A 24,103-nucleotide genomic window follows, 5' to 3' on the forward strand; every position below is an offset into this window, starting at 1 on the left:
TCTCCAAGATTCTAATCATATCGCTTACTGCCCCACCCCCCCCCGCCATAAACCTTGGAAAAAAGTTTTGAAAATATTTTATTGTGTTTTCTTTGAAGGTTTACTCAGCAGCTTAAGTCCCCATTGAACAATTTCTACACCAGATGTCCAGTGACCTTGGTTGCATTCTTCACAATGTGTGAACACTCTCATTTCCATTCTGGTTTTGTCCCCTTACATTCTCGTCTTTGTTTTAAAGTAATTGCTGACCATTTGGTCTCACATAGGTAATTTTTTAAATGAGCACAAAACCTTGGAAATCTTAGTGTCTGTTGCCTTCAAAGGTTAAGACTTGCAAACTGTAAAAATGTGTATATGTGATTTATTTTAAAATAAAATTGGGATGTTATACATAGTTTTATAATTTGCGTTTTATTATTTAATGTTATATTGTAAGTGTTTTCCCATGTTTGAAAATATTCTTTGAGGACATGAATTTATTTTGTCTATGGTTGGACACTAAGGTTGTTTATGGTTTTTTGTTTTTTTTTTTAAGTTGTGTTTTTGTAATGTACTTCTTAGTCTATAACTCTGATTATTTCCTTGAGAACAGTACCAGGATTGTAATTATTGGGGCAAGAGATATGAGTGTATTAAGCCCTTTAGATTGTCAGTCACATCTTTATTTCCTTCTCTTCGCTACCCCCTGCCTTAAACTTCCTTCATTCTCATTTCCTCTGTTGCAGTAGACCCCTAGTAGGTTTCCTTGTTTTCACTTTCCTCACTCTAGGTTACTTTGCATCACCACCAACCACAGTGACCTTGGAGAGCCCAACACATTTCTGGCACCCTTGTGTCCACACTCTTTTAGGAACACCGAACGAGCACCCTTCAACCCCTTCTTCCCAGATCCTCCTATCTGCCGGGGGAACCACTTTTGTGTGTGTTGGAGCCACTCTTAAGTTTATGGTACATCTTCATCAGACTGCTTGCCCACCTGTTGTGTTCTCTTTTACATTTAGATTGTTCCAGACTTTGACTCAGTCCCTAAGTTTCTCACTCTCAGCCATTGGCCTTGTCTTCTGTTTCTTTGGGGAAAAAAACAATGAAATATAAAGACAGTAACCTTCAGTTGGGGAAACACTATCAACTACTCTTCCTCCTGCCTTGTTTCTTACCTGTTTGCAGCAGCACTTTGACCGTCCTTCTTCACGTTGCTTTAGTAAAAGCGGCTTCCCATCTCTTCTCCAAGCCCTCCAACCTTTCCGCCTAGTATGATGTTTTCTCCTTTTAACGCAGTGACTCTCTACTGGGGTTGATTTTGCCCCTAGGGGACATTTAGTAATATCTTGAGACATTTTTGAAGCCCTGGTGGCATAGTAGTTAAGAGCTACGGCTGCTAACCAAGAGGCTGGCACCTCATATCCACCAGCTGCTCCTTAGAAACCCTGTGAGGCAGTTCAGCTCTATCCTATAGGATCTCTATGAGTTGGGATCAACCTGACGGCAGTTTTTTTTTGGGGGGGGGGTAGGGGCTGAGAAAAATTTTTGTTTGTCACACCTGGGGAGGGCTCTACTGAGTGTCTACTAGGTGGAGGCCAGGGATGCTATTAAACATCCTATAATGCACAGGACAGCAGCCCCAACAAAAATGATCTGGCCCCAAAGGTCAGTAGTGCAGAGGTTGCAGGAGCCTGTTTTAGATTTCGTCTCAGACTTGACCATGCTCCACCTGTAGTCCAATGCCTGCATCCTTGTCTCTTCACTGTAGCCTGCTTCATAGAGCACAGGTCCCATTTTGGGATATTGGAGGATTTCAGTAGTTTCAGGCTATCCCCAGTAAATAGTGTAGTGAGAGCAGAAGTAATAACACTGGATTGCAACTAAATATTTGAGTTGTGTTGACTTTAGCATCTGTTCCTAGATAATGGTGCTGTTTTGGTTGGGGCCTGATTTCTTCCTCAGTTGTGTGCCATCGAGTGGATTCCAACTCATAGCAACCCCATATAACAGAGTAGAACTGCCCCAGAGGATTTCCTAGGCTAAAATCTTTTCAGGAGCAGATTGTCAGGTCTTACATGGAACAGCTGGTAGATTTGAACCATTGACCTTTTGGTTAGCAGCCAAGTGCTTAATCATTGTGGCACCAGGGCTCCTCATTCCTCCTGTAGACCAAAGGAATCAAATTTCCAACGTTCCCTCTAGTTTTAACATTTCTTAATTTAGTGATAAGGCCACCATTGACTAGGTGTAGTTGCATTTCAATGGGGTTTGGGCAGAAGCAGGTTGCCATGGGTTGGAGAGAATGACATGGGTAACAGCGAAGTAAGTAGACCATCTGTTCAGTAAGTCTGACTGTAAGAGAAGAGGCAAATTGGAGTTGGAAAGATCAAATGTAGCCTTCCCTGACTACGCCGAATTGAAGTATCTTATGCATTTTTTGAGGCAGAGCCTCAGTGGACAGGAGGGATTGAACATGCTAATGTTAATATAAAAGTGTACGGCTATGGGAGAATGGCTATTAATTAGAAATTCTTTTCATTTTTTTAATATTAATACTTAGAATGGGGTGATCATTTAATTAGGCAACATTGATGGGAAATGTCGGGGCTTTTATTTTTAAGGGGACAGGTGAATTGTTTAACTTATTGAACTTGTCTATAGGCATATTTTCTCATAGTATAGTGTGGTTCTTATTTTTTATTTTATTTTTTAGCCTTCCAGCCAATGTGTAAATCTAAAACATACAATTTAATTTTATAATTCTAGTTACAGTCAAAGAAGGCGGAGTTCTTCTTGGTCTTAAGTTTAGTCTGTTTAGCCCTCGTGTGTCTTTACCTACTGAATACTGGAAATTCAAAGTAGTTTTCTTGTTTCAAGAATTCTAGTGAAAGTGGTTGGAGATGTCAGTCTGTCCTCTGTGAGGGTGTAACATTTTTCAAGGTATATGCTTTCTTCCCTAAGCCTCCAGTGATCCTCCCAGCCACAAGAGAGCACTGTCTCCTCTGATGATCACTCTGTTCTCCCATCACCTTGAGGAATCTGAGCGTTTGATTGCCCACGGGAACTTGAAAGTCTAGTTTATAGAATTTCTCAGCTGACATACCAGGAACTCCTCACCAGTGAGCCTGCTGCTAAATTGGAGCTAATGTAGAAAGTTAACTTTTTGCAACAACTGGGGTACTTCCTGTTTCAGCCACTTTTCCCAGGGGCTGAGTGGGTGGCGTGGTGAGTTGTAGAGTTTGACTTGCTTCAAGTCTCCAGCCATAAAAAGAGCACATGGTTTATTGGGCTTAGAAATTCAGTATAGTAAAGGATGGCAAAGCTGAACAGTGGAAAAGGAAAGTAGAAGATTTGATGTGTTCAAACGATGGCATTGGAGAAAAATTAAACACACCATGGATTACCAAAGGAATGAACAAATCAATCTTAGAGGAAATACAACCAGAATGCCCTTTAAATGGAAGGATGGCAAGACTTTGTCTTGCTGCTTTGGACACATCATCAGGAAGGACTAATGGCTAGAAAAGGACGTCCTGTTTGATAAACTAGAGGGTTAGTGGAAATGAGCATAACCCTGAATGAGATTAATTGACACAGTAGCCACAACAGTGGACTCAAACCTACCAACAATTATGAAGATGGCACAGACTGGCAGCATTTTAATCTTTTATACCTAAGGTTGCCATGAGTCAGAGCCAGCTCTACTGGAGGTTAGGTTGGAAAACTGTATTCCTCAAACAGGCATCCAGTGCTGTGGAGCTCCACTGGATGAGTTCAGGCTCCAGGTCTACACCTGTCTTAGTCATCTAGTGCTGTTATAACAAATACCACAAATGGATGGCTTTAACAAAGAGAAATTTATTCTGTACAGTCTAGTAGGCCAGAAGTTCAAATTCAGGAAATCACCTCCAGGGAGGGCTGTTCTCTCTCTGCTGGCTCTGGAGGAAGGTCCTTGTCATCAGTCTTCCTCTGATCTAGGAGCTCCACAGTACAGGAACCTTGGGTCCAAAGGACACACTCTGCTCCTGGTTTTGCTTTCTTGGTGGTATGAGGTCCCCCTGTCTCTCTGCTTGCTTCTCTTTTTTATATCTCAAAAGAGAGTGGTTTAATTTTTTTTTTAATCTTGTAGATTGAGTCCTACCTCATTAACATAACTGCCATTAATCCCATCTCATTAACATTATAGAGATAGGATTTACAACACATAAGAAAATCACATCAGATGACAAATGGTGGACAGTCACACAGCACTAGGAATCATGGCCTAAGCCAAGTTGACATAATTTTGGGGGGACACAATTCAATCCATGACATTCCACCCTTTGTCCGCCAGAAATTCATGTCCTTTCCACAGGGTAAAACGTATCCCATCAACACCTCAGGGTACTTGGAGGTACACAAAGAGTTAATCTGAAAACTGGGGTTGTAGACTCAAACAGGGTGGTGCTACCTCTGCCACCTGCCACCAGTCCTCACCAATCAATTCAGTTCTGTGTAGTTTTGTATCATAGTTAGTTTTGTACCTGGTTTTGCTCCCGCCCTGAGTTTTAAGATTTTAAACTCTCTGAAGGCCAGAAAGTTGTGTTCTCCACCCTGCCTGGTGTGGGTGCCTGCATGCAGGCAGGAATTGGATAGAAACTGAATGAGTTGTGAATGGGGAAGAACTTCAACTACCTCTCTGCCCAGAAAACTCTGATACAGCTTTAAATAAGAAAGGCAACCCAGCCAGAGTTACTGTCCTTCACAAAACCATGTCAGCTCTGGTTATTGCCCACCCTGTGTGATAAGCCCCTGGTTCCTCTTTCTACCTGTCATCTGGAGACCAGCTGCTGCAGGAACATTTGCAGGTAATTTAACGTTATGGCGCTGCGTGATTATTTAAGCTAATTGCTGAACTGGGTGGAGTTACTTAATCCTTACAATAGGGGTGGAGCTGACTCACCTCCCTTTTCCACCAACAAGCATTTCTTTCTAGCTGTCATTGTGGTGAATCATCGGTCTAAGTAGCAAGCTCGAGGCATTTCTTCTCAGTTGTGTTAAAACTTGCTGGTGTTCCTGGAGTTTATCAGCAGAGGTGCGTGTGTACTCTGCTTCTAAACAAGCAAGGGAGAAGACAAGACCAGGCAAGGGAGCCCGGGGTCGCAGAGGTAGAATTCCAGCAACATCAGCTCTACCATACGCTTTCTGGCAGGATAGATGGCTTATTTTTCATGAGCTCCGAGGAAAATTATAGGTAAGAACAAAGACACTACTGTACGTTTGTTATATGAATGCATAATATCTATTATTGGCATGGAGTTTGATTTTGGTATAGTACTGTTTTTTATATCAGTGGTATTATTCTAGCCCATACCAGGGTTTTCCACTACATATTACTTCTTTTGGGTGGTCTGTGTTAGCTAGCGCTGATCAATTTTGCTCTTCATATGAATAGAAAGATGTGCCAGCAAAAAATGAAACTTGAAAGGAATTATGACCTGAATTCTCCTGAGTCTCTACCCTTTGCATTTTTATCTCTGCCTTGACTTTGTAGGAAAACATACAATTTTAATTCCACAAATGAAACTGTCATGAACACTTGTTTTCTTTTTGAAAATAATGGAAAATGTAGGCCATTTAAGTTCTATGAGTGGCGTTTCTTTGGTTTAGAAATCACAGGTTTGGGAGGAAACATTTATGTTTTTCCTCCTTTTTTGATTTGGATCTCTATTTGCTCGGAATGTTTCTGACTTAGAGATCTCAGAGGAGAAGAGGGAGACACCAGCTGTGCTCGGCTTAAAGTGACATAACATTTTATGTCATAGAATGGTTTGCTAGGAGAATGATTTATGGTGTATTTCTGAGTTTTTGGAGGTAGTGATAGAAATCTTTCTTCCCCTCTGTAATTGGCTTACATGGTTTCTACTAGATGTATTTGTTTGTTTGAGACAATAAAAATTAAAGCTCAGAACATAGTCAACTGAATTTGTATTTTAGGTTATAAATTTATTTTTAGATCATGTTTCCACCCTGACTGCTCACACATATGAAAATACTTTATGATTAAAACATGATTTTTCTGTTTCCGGACCATCTCTTTGAATGGTGATTCATTAACTGTTAGTTAACTAGTTAGTGTATGTCTGCATGCTTTCAAAACCTGAAATAAAATTGAGTGCAGACTACACTTTCATAAAGGAAGCAAGAGACTTAAGATCCATGGAATTCTAATAAAATGTATCAACAGTGTGACATATCAAAGCCTGCAGTCGAATCTTGAGTTTTTTAATACTTTATTGCACCTTGAGAAGTATGTTGTCTACAGGTGCTTGAGTTAAATTCTGTCACTTAAACAAACAAAAGAAAACAAACACCCAAACTATGAGAGAGGAGGGGATTTAAAGTACCTGGGCAGTAGCCCGAGGCTGGTAAGCTTGTCAGCAAGAAATGGAAGAGACAGAATGGCCAGGGTGCTGTGTGGTAGGCCTGTTGTTTTTTCCTGTAAGGAGCACAAGGTGAACTTTAATTCCCATGGAGTTTGAGTAATATGATGGTGAGATCAAGAAATGAGGAAAAGAAAATGCTTGCTTTTAATTCAACAGGAGAAAAGAACTGGAATGATTTTCAGTTACAGACAAGTCTTTATATTGCCGCTGTTTTCGTGATACTTTGGCTTTTTTATCAATAAAAAGGTTTTTTTTTTTTTTTTTTGTCTTATAATGCAACTTATGGTAATGTCACTGTGGAATCTAACAAAAAAGTGAAGGCGGAAACAATCCTATGAATTTTACTATTTGAAGAGTATAAAAGTTTTGTTCTGAAGTGGCTTGTTTGGTGGGGAGCTCTCTATCTTTACTGACAACATCATAGAGGCAGTTGATTAGAACAGATAGATGGCTTTTTGGTTATTCCAGTTGTGTTGGGATGGGAGGGTGGTTTTGTTTTGTATTTCAGTCCAGACAATGCTTACTCCACATTCTGTGTTTCTTACAGCTTATCCAAGTCAGTTGTCAGGTGAAGTCATTTTACATACCATTTCATCATGACAGAAATCTTTTTCTTCCACATGTGTTTTGAGTTAATGATACTTTAATGTGCTACTGAGTTAGAAGGCGTTCTATTCCCTAGGTAAGCTTGATGAAAGCCTGCTAATCTCTCGCCTTGGATCTGACAGGTTTCTGGGAGTCATTCACCTTCAGAGTGATGGTGGAAGTATGTGTTCTCAGTATCTAAGCCATGTCTCCAGTGGCTCAGAATTCCACAGAAGGTCACTTGACACAAGTTCATCTACAGTAAATATTTGTGCTCACTCTCTGTGTTGCCAGGTTTTTCTTATACCCAGAGCACAGGTAGGCAGTGTGGTCTAGGCAGGAAGCTCCCAGGTGAGATCCTATCCACTGGCCAGGACTTGTGGGTCAGGCCTGGGTAAGACCACACGCTGCTCTCCTGCAGTCAAATCCCATGAAAGGCCTTGGGCCTAGACCTCATAGGCCCTCCCTCTTGCCCTGTCAGCCAGAATAATCACGGGATCTTTTTAGGAAATTATGAGCTGTACCCTTCTCAGCTGAGGCATATGTGACTGTTTACTCATCCTAGAGGTAGTTACTGGACGAAAGGTTAAAATTCAAGCTCCTGATTGATATCACCCCTGAAAACAAAGGATTAGCTTTCTTCTCCTAGAGAATGAAGAATTAGTGAAACTTTCTGGAAAGCACCTGAAACCTGTGACATAGCATTACCTCGCAAAGGCAACTAACAGTGTGATTTCAGACTAAGTGGAAACACAAATAGGATCAATTCAATGGAGTAAATGGGGTTTCACTGGAAATCAGGACTTTGAACCGATTCAAACCTGTTCAGTCATGGCCAGCAACAGGGACAGACCCATAGTTTTAAAATTTGGGTGATCCATAATGATGACTGGAACAGGAAAAAATACAAGTCAAAACCCTGGAATGAGAGACTCAGAAGAGGCATAGTGAGCCTTTCAGGAGCCTGATGCATGAGATTGGACTATTGCCAGGACTGTGAAGAGTGACACATTCAAAGTGGTGCGGTAGGCCACCAACTTTGAGTGGGGCATTGCTGTTTCCAACTCTGCGCAAAATCTGATGGGCAAGAGAGTTGGTTGCTATGCAACACATAAGCTGCCCATGTTTTCTAAGAAGGAGATTAAGTTTCTAGTAGGGCTTCAACCCATAATTTTTCCCCTTCTGGTTATCATTTGGTTCACCCAAATTTTTAAAATTCAGGTCCATTCTGGTTTCCTTTCCTTGGCCATGACTGAACCGGGAATAATCAGTTTGAAGCCTTTTGTCATGGGTTGAATTGTGTCCCACCAAAATACACGTCAACTCGGCTAGGCCACTATTCCCAGTATTGTTTGATTATCCTCCATTTTGTGATGTGTTATAAATCTTAACCTCTGCCTCTGGTTAATGAGGCAGAACTAGGTTATGTTAAAGAGGTTCAGGTTATGGTTGTTATGTTAATGAGGAAAGATTAGGGTGGGATGTATCACTCTTACTTTAGTCACCACCCTTACTCAGATCATAGCCCTGATCTCATGTAAGGGGAGTTCCCATGGGGTGTGGCCTGCTTCTCCTTTTATCTTAAAAAGATAAAAGGAGAAAGAAGTGAGCAGAGAGAGAGGGATGTGACTACCACCAAGAAAGAAGAGCTGGGAGTGGAGCATGTCCTTTGGACCTGGGGTCCCTGTGTTGAGAACCTCCTAGACCCGGAAGATTGATGCCAAGATGCATGTAGATCTCCAAGGACTGCGGGTCCACAGATGTTGAAAGGAGACAAGGACCTTCCCGCAGAGCCTACAGAGAAAGAAAGCCTTCCCTTAGAGTTGGTACCCTGAGTTCAGACTTCTAGCCTCCTAAACTGTGAGAGAATAAATTTGTCTGTTAAAGCCATCCACTGTGGTATTTCTATTATAGCAGCACGTGATAACTAAGACACCCTGCTAGACATACATGAAAAAGCACCACTTTCGATTGTGTAAGCCCTCTTGCTCATTGAATATTACTCATTCATCCCACTACAGACATGAGGATCACATGCAACTATAAACACAGCCTCCTCTAACTGAAGTTTGTGACAGGAAATGCCGTCACATTAGAGGGCGTTTGGTCATAGGTTCTTGAGCGGAAGCCCTTTGGAGTCATGGGGGTGTGATCTTTGGGAGTGTTTGCCAGTGAAAGGGCTTGAATCTTTCAACTCCCTCAACAGGGTCAAGAAGTTCCTTTTGGCCGACATTGCCATCCTTGGTAGACATACTTGAGACTCGAAGGAAGTCTCTGGCTTCCCTGAAAGAAATGAGGCAGCAGAGTTTTTACAGCAATTTAATATATTCTACTTTTTCTCCCTCACCCTGTTGTGTTGAGGTGTTCAGGACCATAGTTACACTAGAGGTTAATCAGTGAGTTGTTTACCTTAAAGATTTGTTTTGCCTTGGGTAGGGGAGGGTGGACTCTGCTGTCAGGTATTTTACTTGTGTGACTGTTTAATTTAACCCATTGACCCATTAAGACACTTGTTCATTACTTTAAAAAAAAAAAATCTTTTTAGTCAGTCAGTTATAAAATATCCAACATCTCTTGTGCCAAACACTGAGGGAGGGGCTTTCTCTTTTTCCCTGACACTTGCTATTTTCTGATTGAGCTAAAAAAATGTTGAAGGCTGACTTTTTCTTTTTTTTCCTTCTCTTATTCTTGTTTTTACTTGATTTGTTTGTTTTCCTCCTATTCCATACTTTAACAATCCTTGAAGCATTGGGCTTGAGCGACAGCAGTGATCAAAGGCAATTAAGACTTGCTTGATTTGTAGGATTAATCATACTTTCAAGTCACGCTCTCACCTAAAAATATGCCTCTTCGTTTTATTAGCAGGTTTAAGAAATTAATTTTCTGTTGAATTCTTTGTTCCTTCACATGAGGTCATACACCAGAAGCTGAGTGGTTTTCTTCTTGTGTGTGCCAGTGGAACTCTGTTTCTGGAGAAAACAAGGAATTTAACGGCTAGAGAGATTATGTAAGCCAAGAGGATGAGTGTCAGAGAGCGGGAGAGAGAAGGAGAAACCAGGACAAGTCAGGGCCTTGTCACCCCTTTGGAACTCTCGAGTCCCAGGAGATGATGTATCATCCTCCTGCAGTGATATTGTCATTAAAATTTGATTTTGAGCATGACACAGGACCGAGCACTTTGATGACAAGCCAGTAGCTCACTTTAGCAACAGCCAGTTGAAGGGAAAAACCTGCAAGCTGAACAGTGAGAGTCAACAGTACAATTGTAGGAGGTGCCAGCCCACTGGGCAGCAGCCTCCGTCTGCCTGGAGCAGAGGCCTCCGTAAGCCTCCTGGAGTTGCCTAATCCTAGGTGTTGTTTGTGTCATAATTAAACCACCTTTGTATCATGCTTGTGTGCATCTATATTTGGCTCTGCCTTTTTAGGGGTGGGAAGAGATGTGGGCAGAGAAGAAGATAAAAAACATTTTACAAGCTCCCAAATTTGGAATGCACCAGTTTGATTCGGGGAGGCTACTCCTGATCTAGGTGCTGGGTACCAAGGTAAACAGGGGCAGCCGAGCACCTAGCAGGGCCCGGGCCAGCGACCTGCAAGCCATCGGTGGCTCCCTAGTGCCTCCTGGTGGGAGCTTCAGCCTAGCGGAGGAGACTGATGATGACCAAATAAACTCTTGCACAGCCACCACCCATCTGTTCGTGGAGGTGCATATGTTGCTATGATGCTGAAAAGATTTTAGTGGAACATCTAGACTAAGATGGACTAGGACGTAAGGCCTAGTGATCTACTTCTGAAAATCAGCCAGTGAAGACCCTATGGAGCACAGTAACTCCAATCTCCGATCATGGAGGTAGTGCAGGAGCAGGCAGCATTTTGTTCCCTTGTGTGTGGTGTCACCTTGAGTTGGTGGCCAACTTGACAGCCAATGATGACAACAACATAAATCAGAGGGAAGGAGCAGCAATTGCATGAGTAGGTGGGCTTTTACAAGACAGCACAGTTTTCTTCTGCAAATGGTAACTACTAACGTTTTTTCAGTATGCCAATTTTGACTAATGTGGAAGTTGTGACCAAGGCTGTTATTTTTGTAGGGTGTCGTCGAGTTGATTCCGACTCATAGTGACTCCACATTGGCAGAGTAGAACTGCCCCCAGAGAGCTTCCTAGGCTGTAAACTCTCTGGAAACAGACTGCACATCTTTCTCCCACAGACCTTTCGGAAGGGTATTTTCTAGGGGAAAATAAAAACCGTTTATACTTATCAAAGATGCTCTAGCATAATCTTATCTAGTCAATATTGGAAACTAGGAGCATCTACGTCTGTGGAAGACCTTCTGAAGGATTAATGAATGAACGCTGCACTATAAGAGGTGTGGCTAGTTCTAGGGGTACACGGTATAACTTGTAGCTGTCCCATTTATTGCTAGCTGAGCAAGCCTTTATCCCAATTTTCTAATTTTCCCAGTGGAGTTGCGTTACATTAAGTGATCGCTAAGGTTCCTTCCTTTTTTTATTTTTTCTTCCAAGTCAAACTTTATTATAGCAACCCATCAAACTTAACCTTGTAAATTGATAGCATTTTATAAATTAATTACTATAGGATAAATGTCGGGGGAGGGCGGTGAGCACAAATGCTGAGAAACACATTCCATCTTGCCTTAACTTTTAGTCCAGCATCACTGAGAATAAGGACATCATTTCTGAGTTTCTCATGTCACCAAGGGCATGAGCACCTGTGCTGAGCTCAGAAGCAGGGCTGAGACCTGTGTCCCTGGTGCTAACGATAGCGGCTGCTCCCCGGTGCTGGGCACTGTGCTAAAGGAAAGGTGGTGTGTGCCTGCCTGCCTGGAGGCCTCCCCACGGGCTGATGAGATCAGCTGGTGGAGATCCTAACCTCTGATTCTCTCTGGCTAGAAGTGGCAGAGCTAGAAAACAGACTGGGTGTGTCTGACTCCAGAGTGTTGTTATTGGGTGCTGTCAAGTCAATTCTAACTCAGCAATCCCATGTGACAGTCGAACTGCCCCATAGGGCTTCCCAGGCTGTAATCATTATGGAAGCAGATCACCAGGTCTTTTCTTCCACAGAGCTGCTGGTTGGGTTTGAACCACAGCTGATCATTTAACCATTTCGCCATCAAGGTGCATGCCTGCGATTGTGTTGCCATATTACCCTAAATGAAGGCAACCAAGACATCCACTAAAGCAGAAAATACTCTCTCTGTCAAATGTACAACTGCTGTGTTTTTGTTAGTGTCCTCCCCCCAGTTAGCCACTGCACATTTCCTTCAAGTCATTACTCAAAATCACTGTCTCAAAAAGGTCCCCCTGGTCATCCTCTTAAAATTACAGCCAGCACCTTCTTCCACCCTGTCAATGTCAGTCTCCCTTGCCTGCTCTGTTCCTTTTCTCTTTAGCATTTATCATTATCTAACATACTATATAGAAGTCCCTGAGTGGTGCCAACAGTTAACGCACTTGGCTGCTGATGGAAGGTTGGTGGTTCAAGTCCACCTAGAGGTGCCTTGGAAGAAAGGCCTGGCAATCTCATGCTGAAAAAGCAGTCACTGAAAACCCTATGGAGCATGGTTCTACTCTGACACATGGGGTTTCCATGAGTTGAATAGACTTGCCTGCAGCTGGCAACATACTGTATACTTATTATTATCATCTCTGTCTCCCTGCTAGCCTGTAAGCTCTGTGAAGGTAGGAATTTGTATCTGATTTTTTCCCTGACATATCTCAGGTGCCTCGAACAGTGCCTGACACATAGGAGGCACTCAGTGACTATTTGTTGAGTGAAGGTTTGGGGAGGAATGAATACACCCAGGCTTTAGGAATGCCTGTGAAGTAAACCATCACGTAGTCTTCCTGAGGGTGTTCCTAAGGGCCTTTGATCCTAATTTTGGTCACTTAGAGCCTGTGGTTTCTTCCGAGTTGTCAATACTGTAGGCCACCTTCTCCCCCACCTTGATGCATTAGTATAATAGAATTGTCTGGGTGGTACATTGCTACTCTGAGGTTAAAGTCTAATTTCCACACTTTCTCACATGCTTGGTCTGAGAGTCAAAGTATAGCCTCCTTGCTTCTGTTGTACAAGGAGGTTTGCCACGGGAATAGCTCAGCGAGGCTCCTTGCAGCCATTCATTGGCGTAGCTGATGTTTTACCCGGTGTGGGTTTTTCCTGCCTAATTGCCACTCTGGTTTTTAGCATTCGACATACTGCAGTTACATGTTCTGCTGTGGTTTTACTTAGTCTTAATCCTTTATTAATTACCTCTTGTTCAGACTCCTTAGGAGCAGATTATCCTTCACTTTCGGCTTCTCCAGTGGTTTTGGATTTCTTTATTTCAGCCATGACATGAGAAAAATAACCAAGGAATTGCAAATGAGGCTCTTTTATTTCTATCTGATTTTTACTTCTATTTTAACAGTTATTATGCCTTAAGATAATAGCGATGGCTGTTTCCCAGCGTGTAAAATATATGCACAATCATATTCCACCGTATAGACTGTGATATTTTTGAGACCTAACTCCACCCTGCCTCTCCCCCATGCCCCAACCTGCCCTTGGACCGCCACGCTACCCCGTAAAGCCATTGCTTATTGCAGACCTACTGTGCGACTGGAATGTGATACACAGAATTGTATCACATGGCCCTGTTTGCAAGGAGCTTATAGACCAGTAGCAGAAATGGGCACATAAGAGATTGCCATACAGACGTGCCTCTGCCAACGGCAGTGGGGCTTATGAGGATGGGGTGGGTAGGAAGTCTTCCCAGAGGCAGTTGAGCTGGTCTTTGAAGGTTGAGTACAGGTCCTCTGCAGGCAAGGTGAGGGCAGGACATTTCCCAGCAGAGAAAAAGCAATGTTGTGTTCTGAGAACGGAAAGCAGTTCCACTTGGCAAAATGCATAAGGCCCACAGGAGATGATTGGAAGAGCAGACAGGGGCAGAGCAGGGCAGACTAGGTATGCCACAGTAGTTTGGACTTTATCTTGTAGGTTACAAAGAACCAGTGCTGAGTGGGTGATCCCCTCATGTTGACTTGGGTAATGCAGGTTAATATTTGGCTGCATTAACAAGATGTAGAATCTAGGAGATGGCGGCTTACAGTGAACTTCAACCATGAGTTCATCACTGAGGTTGGGATGGCCAGAGGGTCCTTCATTTGCTTGCCTGGTGCTCAAGCCTGAGGCCTTGGCTGGAGACAAGACTTGGGCATCACTTGGTGGTTAGTAGTCATGGTGGGGAGAGGTGTGCATGGAGGGGTCTGTGAGCCCACCCCAGTAGAGTTGCAGGGTGGAAAGAGACCAAGACATAGCCCTGGGAAGCATCAGCCTTTTGGGGTTTGCGTTGAAGAACAGGATGTTATAAAGAGGGGAGGATTGGGAGGGTGGGGTCAAAAGGCGGGAGGGCCCTGGGGGGAAAGACCAGCAGTGAATGTTGTGCAAAGAAGCTTCTGTAAGGATGAACGGTGTGTGTTGGTGTTGCCAGGTAGGGCCCTGATGACTGGTAAACGTGGCTCAGTGGAGTGGTCAGGGCAGAAGCCAAGCTTAGAGGGCCAGATAGTGATTCTCTCCCAATAAAGGGATACTTAAAATGGCCACACGGGAAGGTGTGGCATTAGAGGCAACAAAACTTGCTTCAAAAGTAGTCCTCAAAAGTGCTTCTGTTATACCTCCTAGTTCATTGCATAGTGCCTGGGGTCTTAAAAGCTTGCAAGCAGCTTTCCCAGGCAGGACAATTGGTCTCTTTTCACCTGGAGCAACAGGGGAAGAAGGAGTCAGGAATGGGAGGAGGATATGGAATGTGTGGCCAGTTCCTCCCAGGAATGACTGCCACCTTTGACATGAGAGCTGGATGGTGCCTGGCTACCCTTACTGAACATGTTGATCAAGGATTCCTTAGAGAAATCCTGATCAAAAGGGGGAAAATGCAGAAGAGAATTTCAAATACTTGTGGACTCCAGGCTGTCGGAAGCCATGGGGGCTAGATGAACCCCTGAAACTATGCCCTGAGATAATTGTTCTCAACCTTAAGCCAAATATATCCCCTGAAGTCCTCTTAAAACCAAACAATTTAGCTTAACAGCCAAAGAATGTCTGCCTTGAGCATATTACTCTTTTAAGAACTATCTGTAAAGATTACATAGGAACCTGAGGGGGCAGTGAGTTTATGTTAATGAGGAGGAACAAGTCAGAAAGGGAGAGTGAGAATGGCTGCACAGCTCCAAGAATGTAATCATTGTCACTGAGTGAATTGGTGGATGTTTTGCCGTATGTATTCTCAATATCAACAAAACAAAATAATTTTTAAAAAGTAGTTCTCAAGCCTACTGCACATTTGAGGTATTTGTGAGATTAAAAAAAAAAAAAAGGCTGCTGCTGGAGCCCCGCCCACGATTCTGATTCAGTAGTTCACAGGAGCACGGGGCGTACGTAGTTGAAGTTTCTCAGGTGATTCGTAGTTCAGGTTGCCTCGGGTGATTCGGAAATGAGCTCCTCTCCACCCTTCCCTTCTCCGACCATTGAGAACGAGCTCTCTAATCCAGTGGTTCTCAATTTAGGCTGCGTGTAAGACTCACCTGGGGAGGTTTTAGAACTGTCAGTGACCAGGCTGCAACCCATTCCAATTATATCAGAATCTCAGGGAGGTGGGACCAGACATCAGTGTTTTTAATGACCCTCAGGTGATTCCAGTGTGTCACCAAGGCTGAGAACCGCTAAATCCTAAGTCAGTTTGTGCTTTTCCTTTAAGCCACTTTTTGTAAAAATAGGCCTACAGGCTTCTCTTACTTGAACATGTCTTAAGTACAATACAGATTTACAGATTTTAGACAAAGCTTGGGGCTAGAAACCTGGCACATAATAAACCCATTGCCATTGAGTCAATTCCGACTCATAGTGACCCTACAGGACAGAGTAGAACTGCCCCATACGGTTTCCAAGGAGCTGGTGGTGGATTCAAACTTTTTGGTAGCAGGTGAGCTCTTAACCACTGCACCACCAGGGCTCCTGGCACATAGTAGGTGCTCAATAACTTAAATGCTTATGAATGAACCAAGAATGAATAATTGGGAAGGCCTGCTTATTGTACATATAGGTTGATTTCATTGCTGATCACTGACATGCAAATTAGGTGTGAGAAAGACCTTGACATTAAAAATTCAGCTGAGCATGAACGTGAGCTAGTCTGAACCTACCGAATCAGAATTGCAGCATGCGGCCCAAGCATCTGCCTCTATTTTGCAAAATGAACCAGTTTTTAATTAGTAGTTAATTAAGAAAATGATTATTGCTAATGAAGCCTGCTTACAGAAGAATGTGGTAATTTATTATCACTCCAGGAGATAGCTCAGATAGAGGAATATTTTCTGAGCTGGACAAGAGGGAATAGAATTTCTTTGACTATCCCATGCTTTTTGACCAGAAAGTCTTTGTGTAGTTTATGATATCCATTAGCTTCGTGCAACCATTAGACAAGGTAGGCAACCTTTCCGGCTCCAACAGCTGACTACTAAATTTATGTTCTACATGTACACCTATATTTCCTGAGTAAGTTGTATTCTGATCTTTGTTACTCAGACTGGCAGTATTGGCATTACCTGGGAGCTTGATAGAAACGCACGTGCTCGGTTCTCCCTTCAGCCCTACTGAATCAGAATCTACATTTATAACAAGACCCCACATCAAATTGCTGGAAGCCCTGCTGAAGAACATCTTGTTGTTGGGTGCCATCCAGTCGATGCTGACTCATAGCAACCCCGTGTGACAGAGTAGAACTGCCCCATAGCGTTGTCTAGGCTGTAATCTTTTTTTGTTTTTCTTCTAAATTTTATTGTTATCGAGAATATACACAGCAAAACACAGACCAATTTCACATTTCCTACGTGCACAATTTAGGTACATTGATTACATACTTCAAGTTGTGCAACCATTCACACCTTCCTTTTCTGAGTTGTTCTTCCCTCGTTAACATACACTCACTGCCGCCTTAGGTTCCTATTTAATCTTTGGAGTTGCTATTGTCAATTTGATCCCATATAGAGAGTTTTTAGAAGAGGATAATGCTCAAGGCTGACCTTTTTTACTAGTTAAGCTAAACTATTCAGTTTTTAGATGACTTCAGGGGATATTTTTGGTTTAAGGTTGAAATATCATCTCAGGGCAATAATTTCAGGGATTCATCCACCCTCCATGGCCTCAGAAAGTCTAGAGTCCCTGAGAATTTGAAATTCTATTCTGCTAGGCTGTAGCCTTTATGGAAGCAGATCAGTCAGGTCTTTCTCCCATGGAGCCGCTGGGTGGGGTTTGAACCACCAACCTGTTAGGTTGATAACCAAACACTGAACCATTGCTCCACCAGGGCTTATTAGAATATCTTTACCAGTCATAAAAGCAAAGAAGTTTCTTCATTTTGTGGTCTCTGTAGAACCTATTTATTTGCCTTTTAGAATTTCTTCAGGATTATAGACAACCTATAAATTAGATTTATAAGTTAATATAGAATATAAATCTAATTAGACATTAACAAATTATAATCTGATTAGAATATGTAGTTGTTCCCCATAGACCCCATTTCCCACATTTAGATCACTTCTATCTGGTTAGGGTTTTGTGCTCACTTGTAACTAGGCAAACTGTAAACATGACATTGGAACATTCCTTCCTGAGGCTTCAAACTCCCTTTTCAGTAGACTACTACCAGCAGCCATCGAGTCAGTTCTGACTCATGGTGACTCCAGAGTAGAACTGTGCTCCATAGGGTTTTCAGTGGCTGCTTTTTGGGGAGTAGATTGCCAGGCCTTTCTTCTGTGGCTTTTCCAGTATAGCTGCTGTGTACTATTCCTGCAGAATGGGGAAGTCCATATACACATTCGGATTTCTTGCCAGGCGCCTAACAAAACACTTCCCCCCTTCAGTGGCCCAGTGAAGAGTGGAACCGTGTCACACTTTGTTTATGGTGCCGTTTGCCGCATCCACAGGTGGCAGATATCCGGGCGATAGAACTGTGATTGCCGATAAACAGTATCTCAGTCCATGTCAGCTGCGCAGAAACTTGAGGTTAACTACGATGAATGTTTTCTGAATCTTTTGCCTTTATTAAGGACTGCTTAAGAGTTTGTTTGGTATGTTACGTTTCACATCTATATTAAGGCTTACACATCCTTATTTTGAAAGGAAACCTCTTCAGGGTTGGAAAAAAAACAGCAACAGACTACACAAGCATGAAAAAGGACACTAAGAATTGAGTAGCTGGAATAAAATTTATAATGGTACATAATGAGCTAGCGATCCCTTTTTAAATGGAAACTCCCTTTCCAGTTTATGCGTAATTTCAGCAGTTAATCAGGGCTTCTGGAGTAAACTGTTTCTTTTCTTATTTTCTCCCAAAGTTAGTCTTCAAACGTATTCTTCAGATTTGCATACTTAAGTTTTTCCCATAGGGTTATGCTAAGTCAGTAAGTCAAGTCAGTTGTTAACATGCCCCTGCTTTCATCAAAAGTGGTTCCTGAGTTTAGTTTTTGGTGTCAGGTAATATTGCTGAAATGAGGTTTACTGTAGAACTACCCCCATCCCCCAATTTGTGTTGCTTTGAGTATAGTTGAGGGTGTAAGTAAGGGCAGCCTGGGAAATGGCCCTGTGGCTCCCACCTCAGGAAAAGGTGAAGAAAAGGAAAGAAGTTTAACAGGAATTATGAGGAAAATAGATTCTCTTATCTAGTTGACTATTATCAGGCATGAGAAATAAAGGTGTTGAGAATTCTCCATTTTGTCCATCATGCAAGAAAATATTTGCCAAATGCTTGACTTTGGAAAAAGCTAACCCATCATAATGATGGGTTAGAAGCCAGGCAGCCAAGAAATATTTATTGAGGACCTATTCTTTGCAAGGTTCTATGGAAAATATAGCCTAGCCTAAGACATAGACAAAGAGCCCTGGTAGCACACAGATGGTTAGGTGCTCGGCTGTTAAGTGAAAGGTTGATGGTTTGAACCTACCCAACGGCTCTGTGGGATCTGCTTCCATGAAGATTACAGCCTAGAAAACACTATGGGGAAGTTCTGCTCTGTCACATGGGATTGCTATGAGTCAAAAATGACTCAACAGCGCCCAGCAATAACAACGAGATGTAGACGGTAGCCTTAAGTAACTTGCAGCTAGCTTAAGAGAATTAAGGTTTACACACTTGAAAAGGGGCAAACAATACAGAACAGGCGCATGATTCAGTGGCAAAGGAGTGGTCTTAACAGTCATAACTGTAGGAATTCAGAGAATGGAGAGGTCGGCTGTTATAGGCTGGTTTGTTCTGTGAAGGGTGGGGAAGAGCAGGTGATAGCTGCCTGGAACCTAAAAATATCAAGTGTTTCCGTGTGGCTAAGGGAAGAAAACATAAAGAATCACCAGTGAGTGAGTATATACCAGGGGTAAACCAGAAAACCAAACCCATTGCCATGAGTCCATTATGACTATGGTCATAGCAAGCCCACATGTTACAGAGTAGATCTGCTCCATAGGATTTTCTTGACTATAATCTTTAAGGAAGCAGATAGCCAGACCTTTCTTCCACAGTGCCACTAAACCAAACCAAAAGCAAACCCAGTGCCCTCGAGTCGATTCCGACTCACAGCGACCCTATAGGACAGGGTAGAACTGCCTGATAGAGTTTCCAAGGAGCGCCTGGTGGATTTGAACTGCCGCCCCTTTGGTTATCAGCCATAGCACTTAACCACTACGCCGCCAGGGTTTCCTCAGTGCCACTAGGAATGTTCAAACCACTAGCCTTTAGGTTAGTAGTCAAGTGCAAACTGTACCACCCAAGGCTGTAGGCTGAAAACCTTGACTATAAAACAATTACATTGGCATATTTGAAGAACCAAACAAATGTGCCTGTTTCTGACAAGTGATTTAAATTGGATTTGCCACTTATTGCATAATAGAAATTCTGAAGCCCAGGGCAAAAGTAAAACAAGAATTCCATAATCTGTTAAATATAATCAAGGTCCAACTTCCACAGTTACAACGAAAGAGGTGCACTTTGTTTTTTATGTAAATTCTCTTCATCTATCCCGTGTGCTTCTTGTTGTGTGCCATCGAGTTGATTCCCACTCATAGCGACCCTATAGGACAGGGTAAAACTGCCCCATAGGATTTTCTAGGCTGTAATTTTTACAGAAGCAAATTGTCAGGTCTTTTCTTCTGCAGAGCCACTGGTGGGTTCAAACTTAGGACCTTTCAGTTTGGCAGGTAAGTACTTAATCATTTGGCCACTAGGGGTCCTTATCTCATGTGCCTACACCAGAAGTATTTAACACATTCTTCTTTGGGGTCCTGGGGCCGGGAGAAACACATATATATCCGTGAAGCAAAATCAACTAGTGGTGTAAGTTTTAATGCTGACATGCTAAGAACATTGTCCTGCTAATATTTATCAAGGCTCCCCTGGATTCTCTTTAGAAATCCTTCAATATCAAGTCTCATCTAACACAGTAACTTAAGGGAAGATTTTTTAAAAATCTGAACTCCCTCAGTTTCCTGTTAGATTCCGTGATTCTGTTCCAGAGCCACAGAGATCCAATAGTACATTCTTTTTTGATGAGTCAGACACAAGACACATCTTCCAGTTTGTATCCAGCTTCGAAAATGCATTATACTGCTGGTTAGTCAACCAATTTTTTAATGCTGACCAGGACTTGGTTTCGTCTATAAACCCACTTTCTTCTTCACAGTGTATGGGTTCACGTGGTCCACGTGTGAGTAGCCACCATATGTTTATCTGCATAACCGGAAGAAAATTATGTGCCGTAATGTTTTAGTCATCTAGTGCTGCCATAACAGAAATACCACAAGTGAGTGGCTTTGAGAAATAGAAATTTATTCTCTCACAGTCTAGTAGGTTATAAGTCCAAATTCAGGGCATCAGCTCCAGGGGAAGGCTTTCTCTGGAGCAAGGCTTCCCCTGGTCGAGGAGCTTCTCAGGCGCAGGGACCCCATGTCCAAAGGATGAGCTCTGCTCCTGGTACTTCCTACTTGGTGGTATGAGGTCCCCAACTATCTGCTTGCTTCCCTTTCCTTTTATCTCTTGAGAGATAAAAGGTGATGCAGACCACACCCCAGGAATCTCTCTTTACATTGGATCTGGGATGAGACCTGGGTAAGGGTGGTGTCACAATCCCACCTTAATCCTCTTTAACATAAAATTTCAATAACAAATCGGAGGACAACCACAGAATACTGGGAGTCATGGCCTAACCAAGTTGATACACACATTTTTGGGGGAACATAATTCAATCCATGACACCTAAAGACACTTATCTTCTCTGCAACACTGTTGTTCTCAGGTGCCGCCAAGTCAGTTCCGACTCATAGCAGCCCTGCGTACAACAGAAGGAAACACTGTGCGGTCCTGTGCCATCTTCATAATCACTGTAAGGCTTGAGCCCATTGTTGCGGCCACAATGTCAGTCCATCTCATTGAGGGTCTTCCTCTTTTTCCCTGACCCTCTACTTTACCAAACATGATGTTCTTCTCCAGGGACTGGTCCCTCCAGGTAACATGTCCAAAGTATGTGAGACAAAGTCTCACCATCCTTGCTTCTAAGGAGCATTCTGGCTGTACTTCTTCCAAAACAGATTTTTTCACCTTTCTCTTTTCTTGCAGTCCATGGTATATTCAATATTCTTCTCCAACACTGTAATTCAAGGGCATCAATTCTTCTTTGGTCTTCCATATTCATTGTCCAGCTTTCCCACGCATATGAGGTGATTGAAAACACCATGGCTTGGGTCAGGTGCATCTTAATTCTTAAAGTGACATCTTTGCTTTTCAACACTTTAAAGAGGTCTTTTGTAGCAGATTTGCCCAACGCAATGCATCTTTTGATTTCTTGACTGCTGCTCCCGTGGGCGTTGATTGTGGATCCAAGTAACGTGAAATCCTTGACAACTTCAATCTTCTCTCCGTTTATCGTGATGTTGCTTATTGGTCCAATTGTGTACAGCACTTAGGTGGGTTATCGTTGTTATCTAGCCTTGTTTCTATTGATTCTGTGTTTTTTCTTCTTGTGATCATAGTATAAAGCATAATTGTTTTTCGTCTCATTTTCTACTAAAGCCTTGTGGTTTTAGAATAGGCATATGTATAGAGGCAGAAGTTATTAGTGGTTATCAAGCGCGGGAGTGGGGGCAGGAACTGGAGTTATTGCTGAAGGGGGTACCGAGTTTCTGTTTAGGGTGATGAAAAACTGTTGGAAATATATAGTGGTAATGGTTGCATAACATAGTGCAAGTAACCGTCATTGAATTGTACACTTAAAAATGGTTAAAATGGCAATTTTTCGTTATATATATATATTACCACAATTAAAAAAAAAAAAGTCTTGTGATATAGTACAGAACTCAGAATGATAGAAAGGTCAAGTGTTTGGTGGTTTGTTTGCATGTTTAATATTCTTGAAGGTAAAACTCTAAAAATTATTTTGCAAGTTGTTTTTCTAAGCGTTGGGGAGATCCTTCTGTCTCCCTAAGGAATCGTAGACACCCTCCTGGTGTTTCTGATAACAGTCAGGATGTGGCTGACTGGGTGGCATTAGCAGTAAATATGTTTTAAGTGTTCTTATGCAACACAGCACAGGTCCACAGTCCCTTAACCTGCAGTTCCAAAACCCCATAGACCTTGGAGACGAAAATGTTTTTGTAGGTTTCTGAGAAACTCAATTGATAGCAAAAGCTGGCCTGAATAAAGTTCAGAGTATTTATGATTTTTAAGGGTGACGCTGGATTTAACTCTTCACCACTGTCACTCCCACCCCTGAGAAGTTTAGAATGTTCTGTCGTTTTTAGTTGCTGTCGAGTCGATTCTGACTCGTGGTGACCCCATGTATGCAGAGTAGAACTGCTCCATAGGGTTTTCAAGGCTGTGAGCTTTTGAAAGCAGATCACCAGGCCTTTCTTCTGGCGTACTTCTGGGTGTGTTTGAAATGCCAGCCTTTCAGCTAGTATTTGAGCATTTAGCTGCACTACCCAGGGACTCAGGGTATTCTAGGGGTGTTAAATGAAAAAAGTGCTTAGGGCAATGAACATCCATTGCCATGGAGTCGATTCCACCTCAAAGAGACCCTGTAAGACAGAGTAGAACTGCCCCATAGGGTTTTCAAGGCTGTGATCTTTACAGAAGCAGATTGCCACATCTTTCTTCTGTGGAGTGGTTAAACTAAACCAAACCCATTGTTGTTGAGTCAGTTCCAACTCACAGTGACCCTATAAGATAGAGTAGACCTGTCCCATAGTGTTTGCAAGGAGTGGAACTCCTTGGATTAGAACTGCTGACCTTTTGGTTAGCAGCCAAGCTCTAAACCACTGCGCCACCAGGGCTCCCTCCGTGGAGTGACTGGTGGGTTTGAATGGCTGCCCTTCCAGTTAGCAGCTGAGCGCTTAACCACTGCACCGCTTCACACGCAGTGAACACTCAGGGGCAGAGAAGTTGGTATTCATGGGCATAGGACAGGTTTACTGGTATACATAACTGTCCTTGGAATTCCCTCTTTTCTCTACCACTTCCCCTGCCTGCCCTGTCACATCAGCCCTGTGTAGCCCGCCTCTCTCATAACACAGCACTGGTAACAGCTGGGTTTTTCTCATTTGAATGGTGTCTCCCTCCACTAGACCTTCATCTCTGAGCACCAGGCCCACTGAGGCAGGTGCTCAGACATGTTCACAGTCTCATGCAGGAGGGATGACTTGTACCTTCAGTGCTGTCTTCAGCCCTCGCATCACTGAAGCATGGAGTTAAAACAGCAACAAAGTGCAGACTGTGCTATGAGAACGGATGACTCTTCCAGAGTTAATTAAAAGTCTGTTTCTTTCTCCCAGTTTAGTTAAGGCTGAATCCCTTGGGGTGGTTCTTCACTTTAGAACTTGCCTTCCTTTCTAGTTCGACACAGCTCAGCGTTGATTACACTTTGGCTTCAAGTTCAAAGTTCTTCTGCCTGACCAGTACTGTTTTCTTTTAGATCATAAGGGCATGGGTGGGATTGGCCAAGGAATCGATTTGGAGAGCCGAGGAATTGTTATAGGAGGGTAATTAGTTTGGAAGCCTGTTTCCATGACTGTTGATT

General features: G+C 42.8%; 1 protein-coding gene across 5 annotated transcripts in view; it reads left to right on the top strand.

Annotated features, from left to right (window-relative positions):
• Positions 1-24,103, top strand: part of NEDD4L (NEDD4 like E3 ubiquitin protein ligase) — a 377,526-nt gene that overhangs the window by 179,100 nt on the left and 174,323 nt on the right. The window contains exon 1 of one of the 5 annotated variants that reach the window (XM_049901834.1): positions 1,567-5,215. The exons of the other annotated variants lie outside the window; for them this stretch is intronic. Coding sequence (XP_049757791.1) covers positions 5,193-5,215 — 23 coding nt within the window. The 5' untranslated portion in view covers positions 1,567-5,192. Of the gene's footprint in view, positions 1-1,566; positions 5,216-24,103 lie in introns of those variants that run through there. 5 annotated transcript variants of the gene reach the window in all.

Source organism: Elephas maximus, chromosome 11 (genome assembly GCF_024166365.1).
Source record: "Elephas maximus indicus isolate mEleMax1 chromosome 11, mEleMax1 primary haplotype, whole genome shotgun sequence".
In the NCBI taxonomy this organism is placed as follows: Eukaryota; Metazoa; Chordata; class Mammalia; order Proboscidea; family Elephantidae; genus Elephas; species Elephas maximus.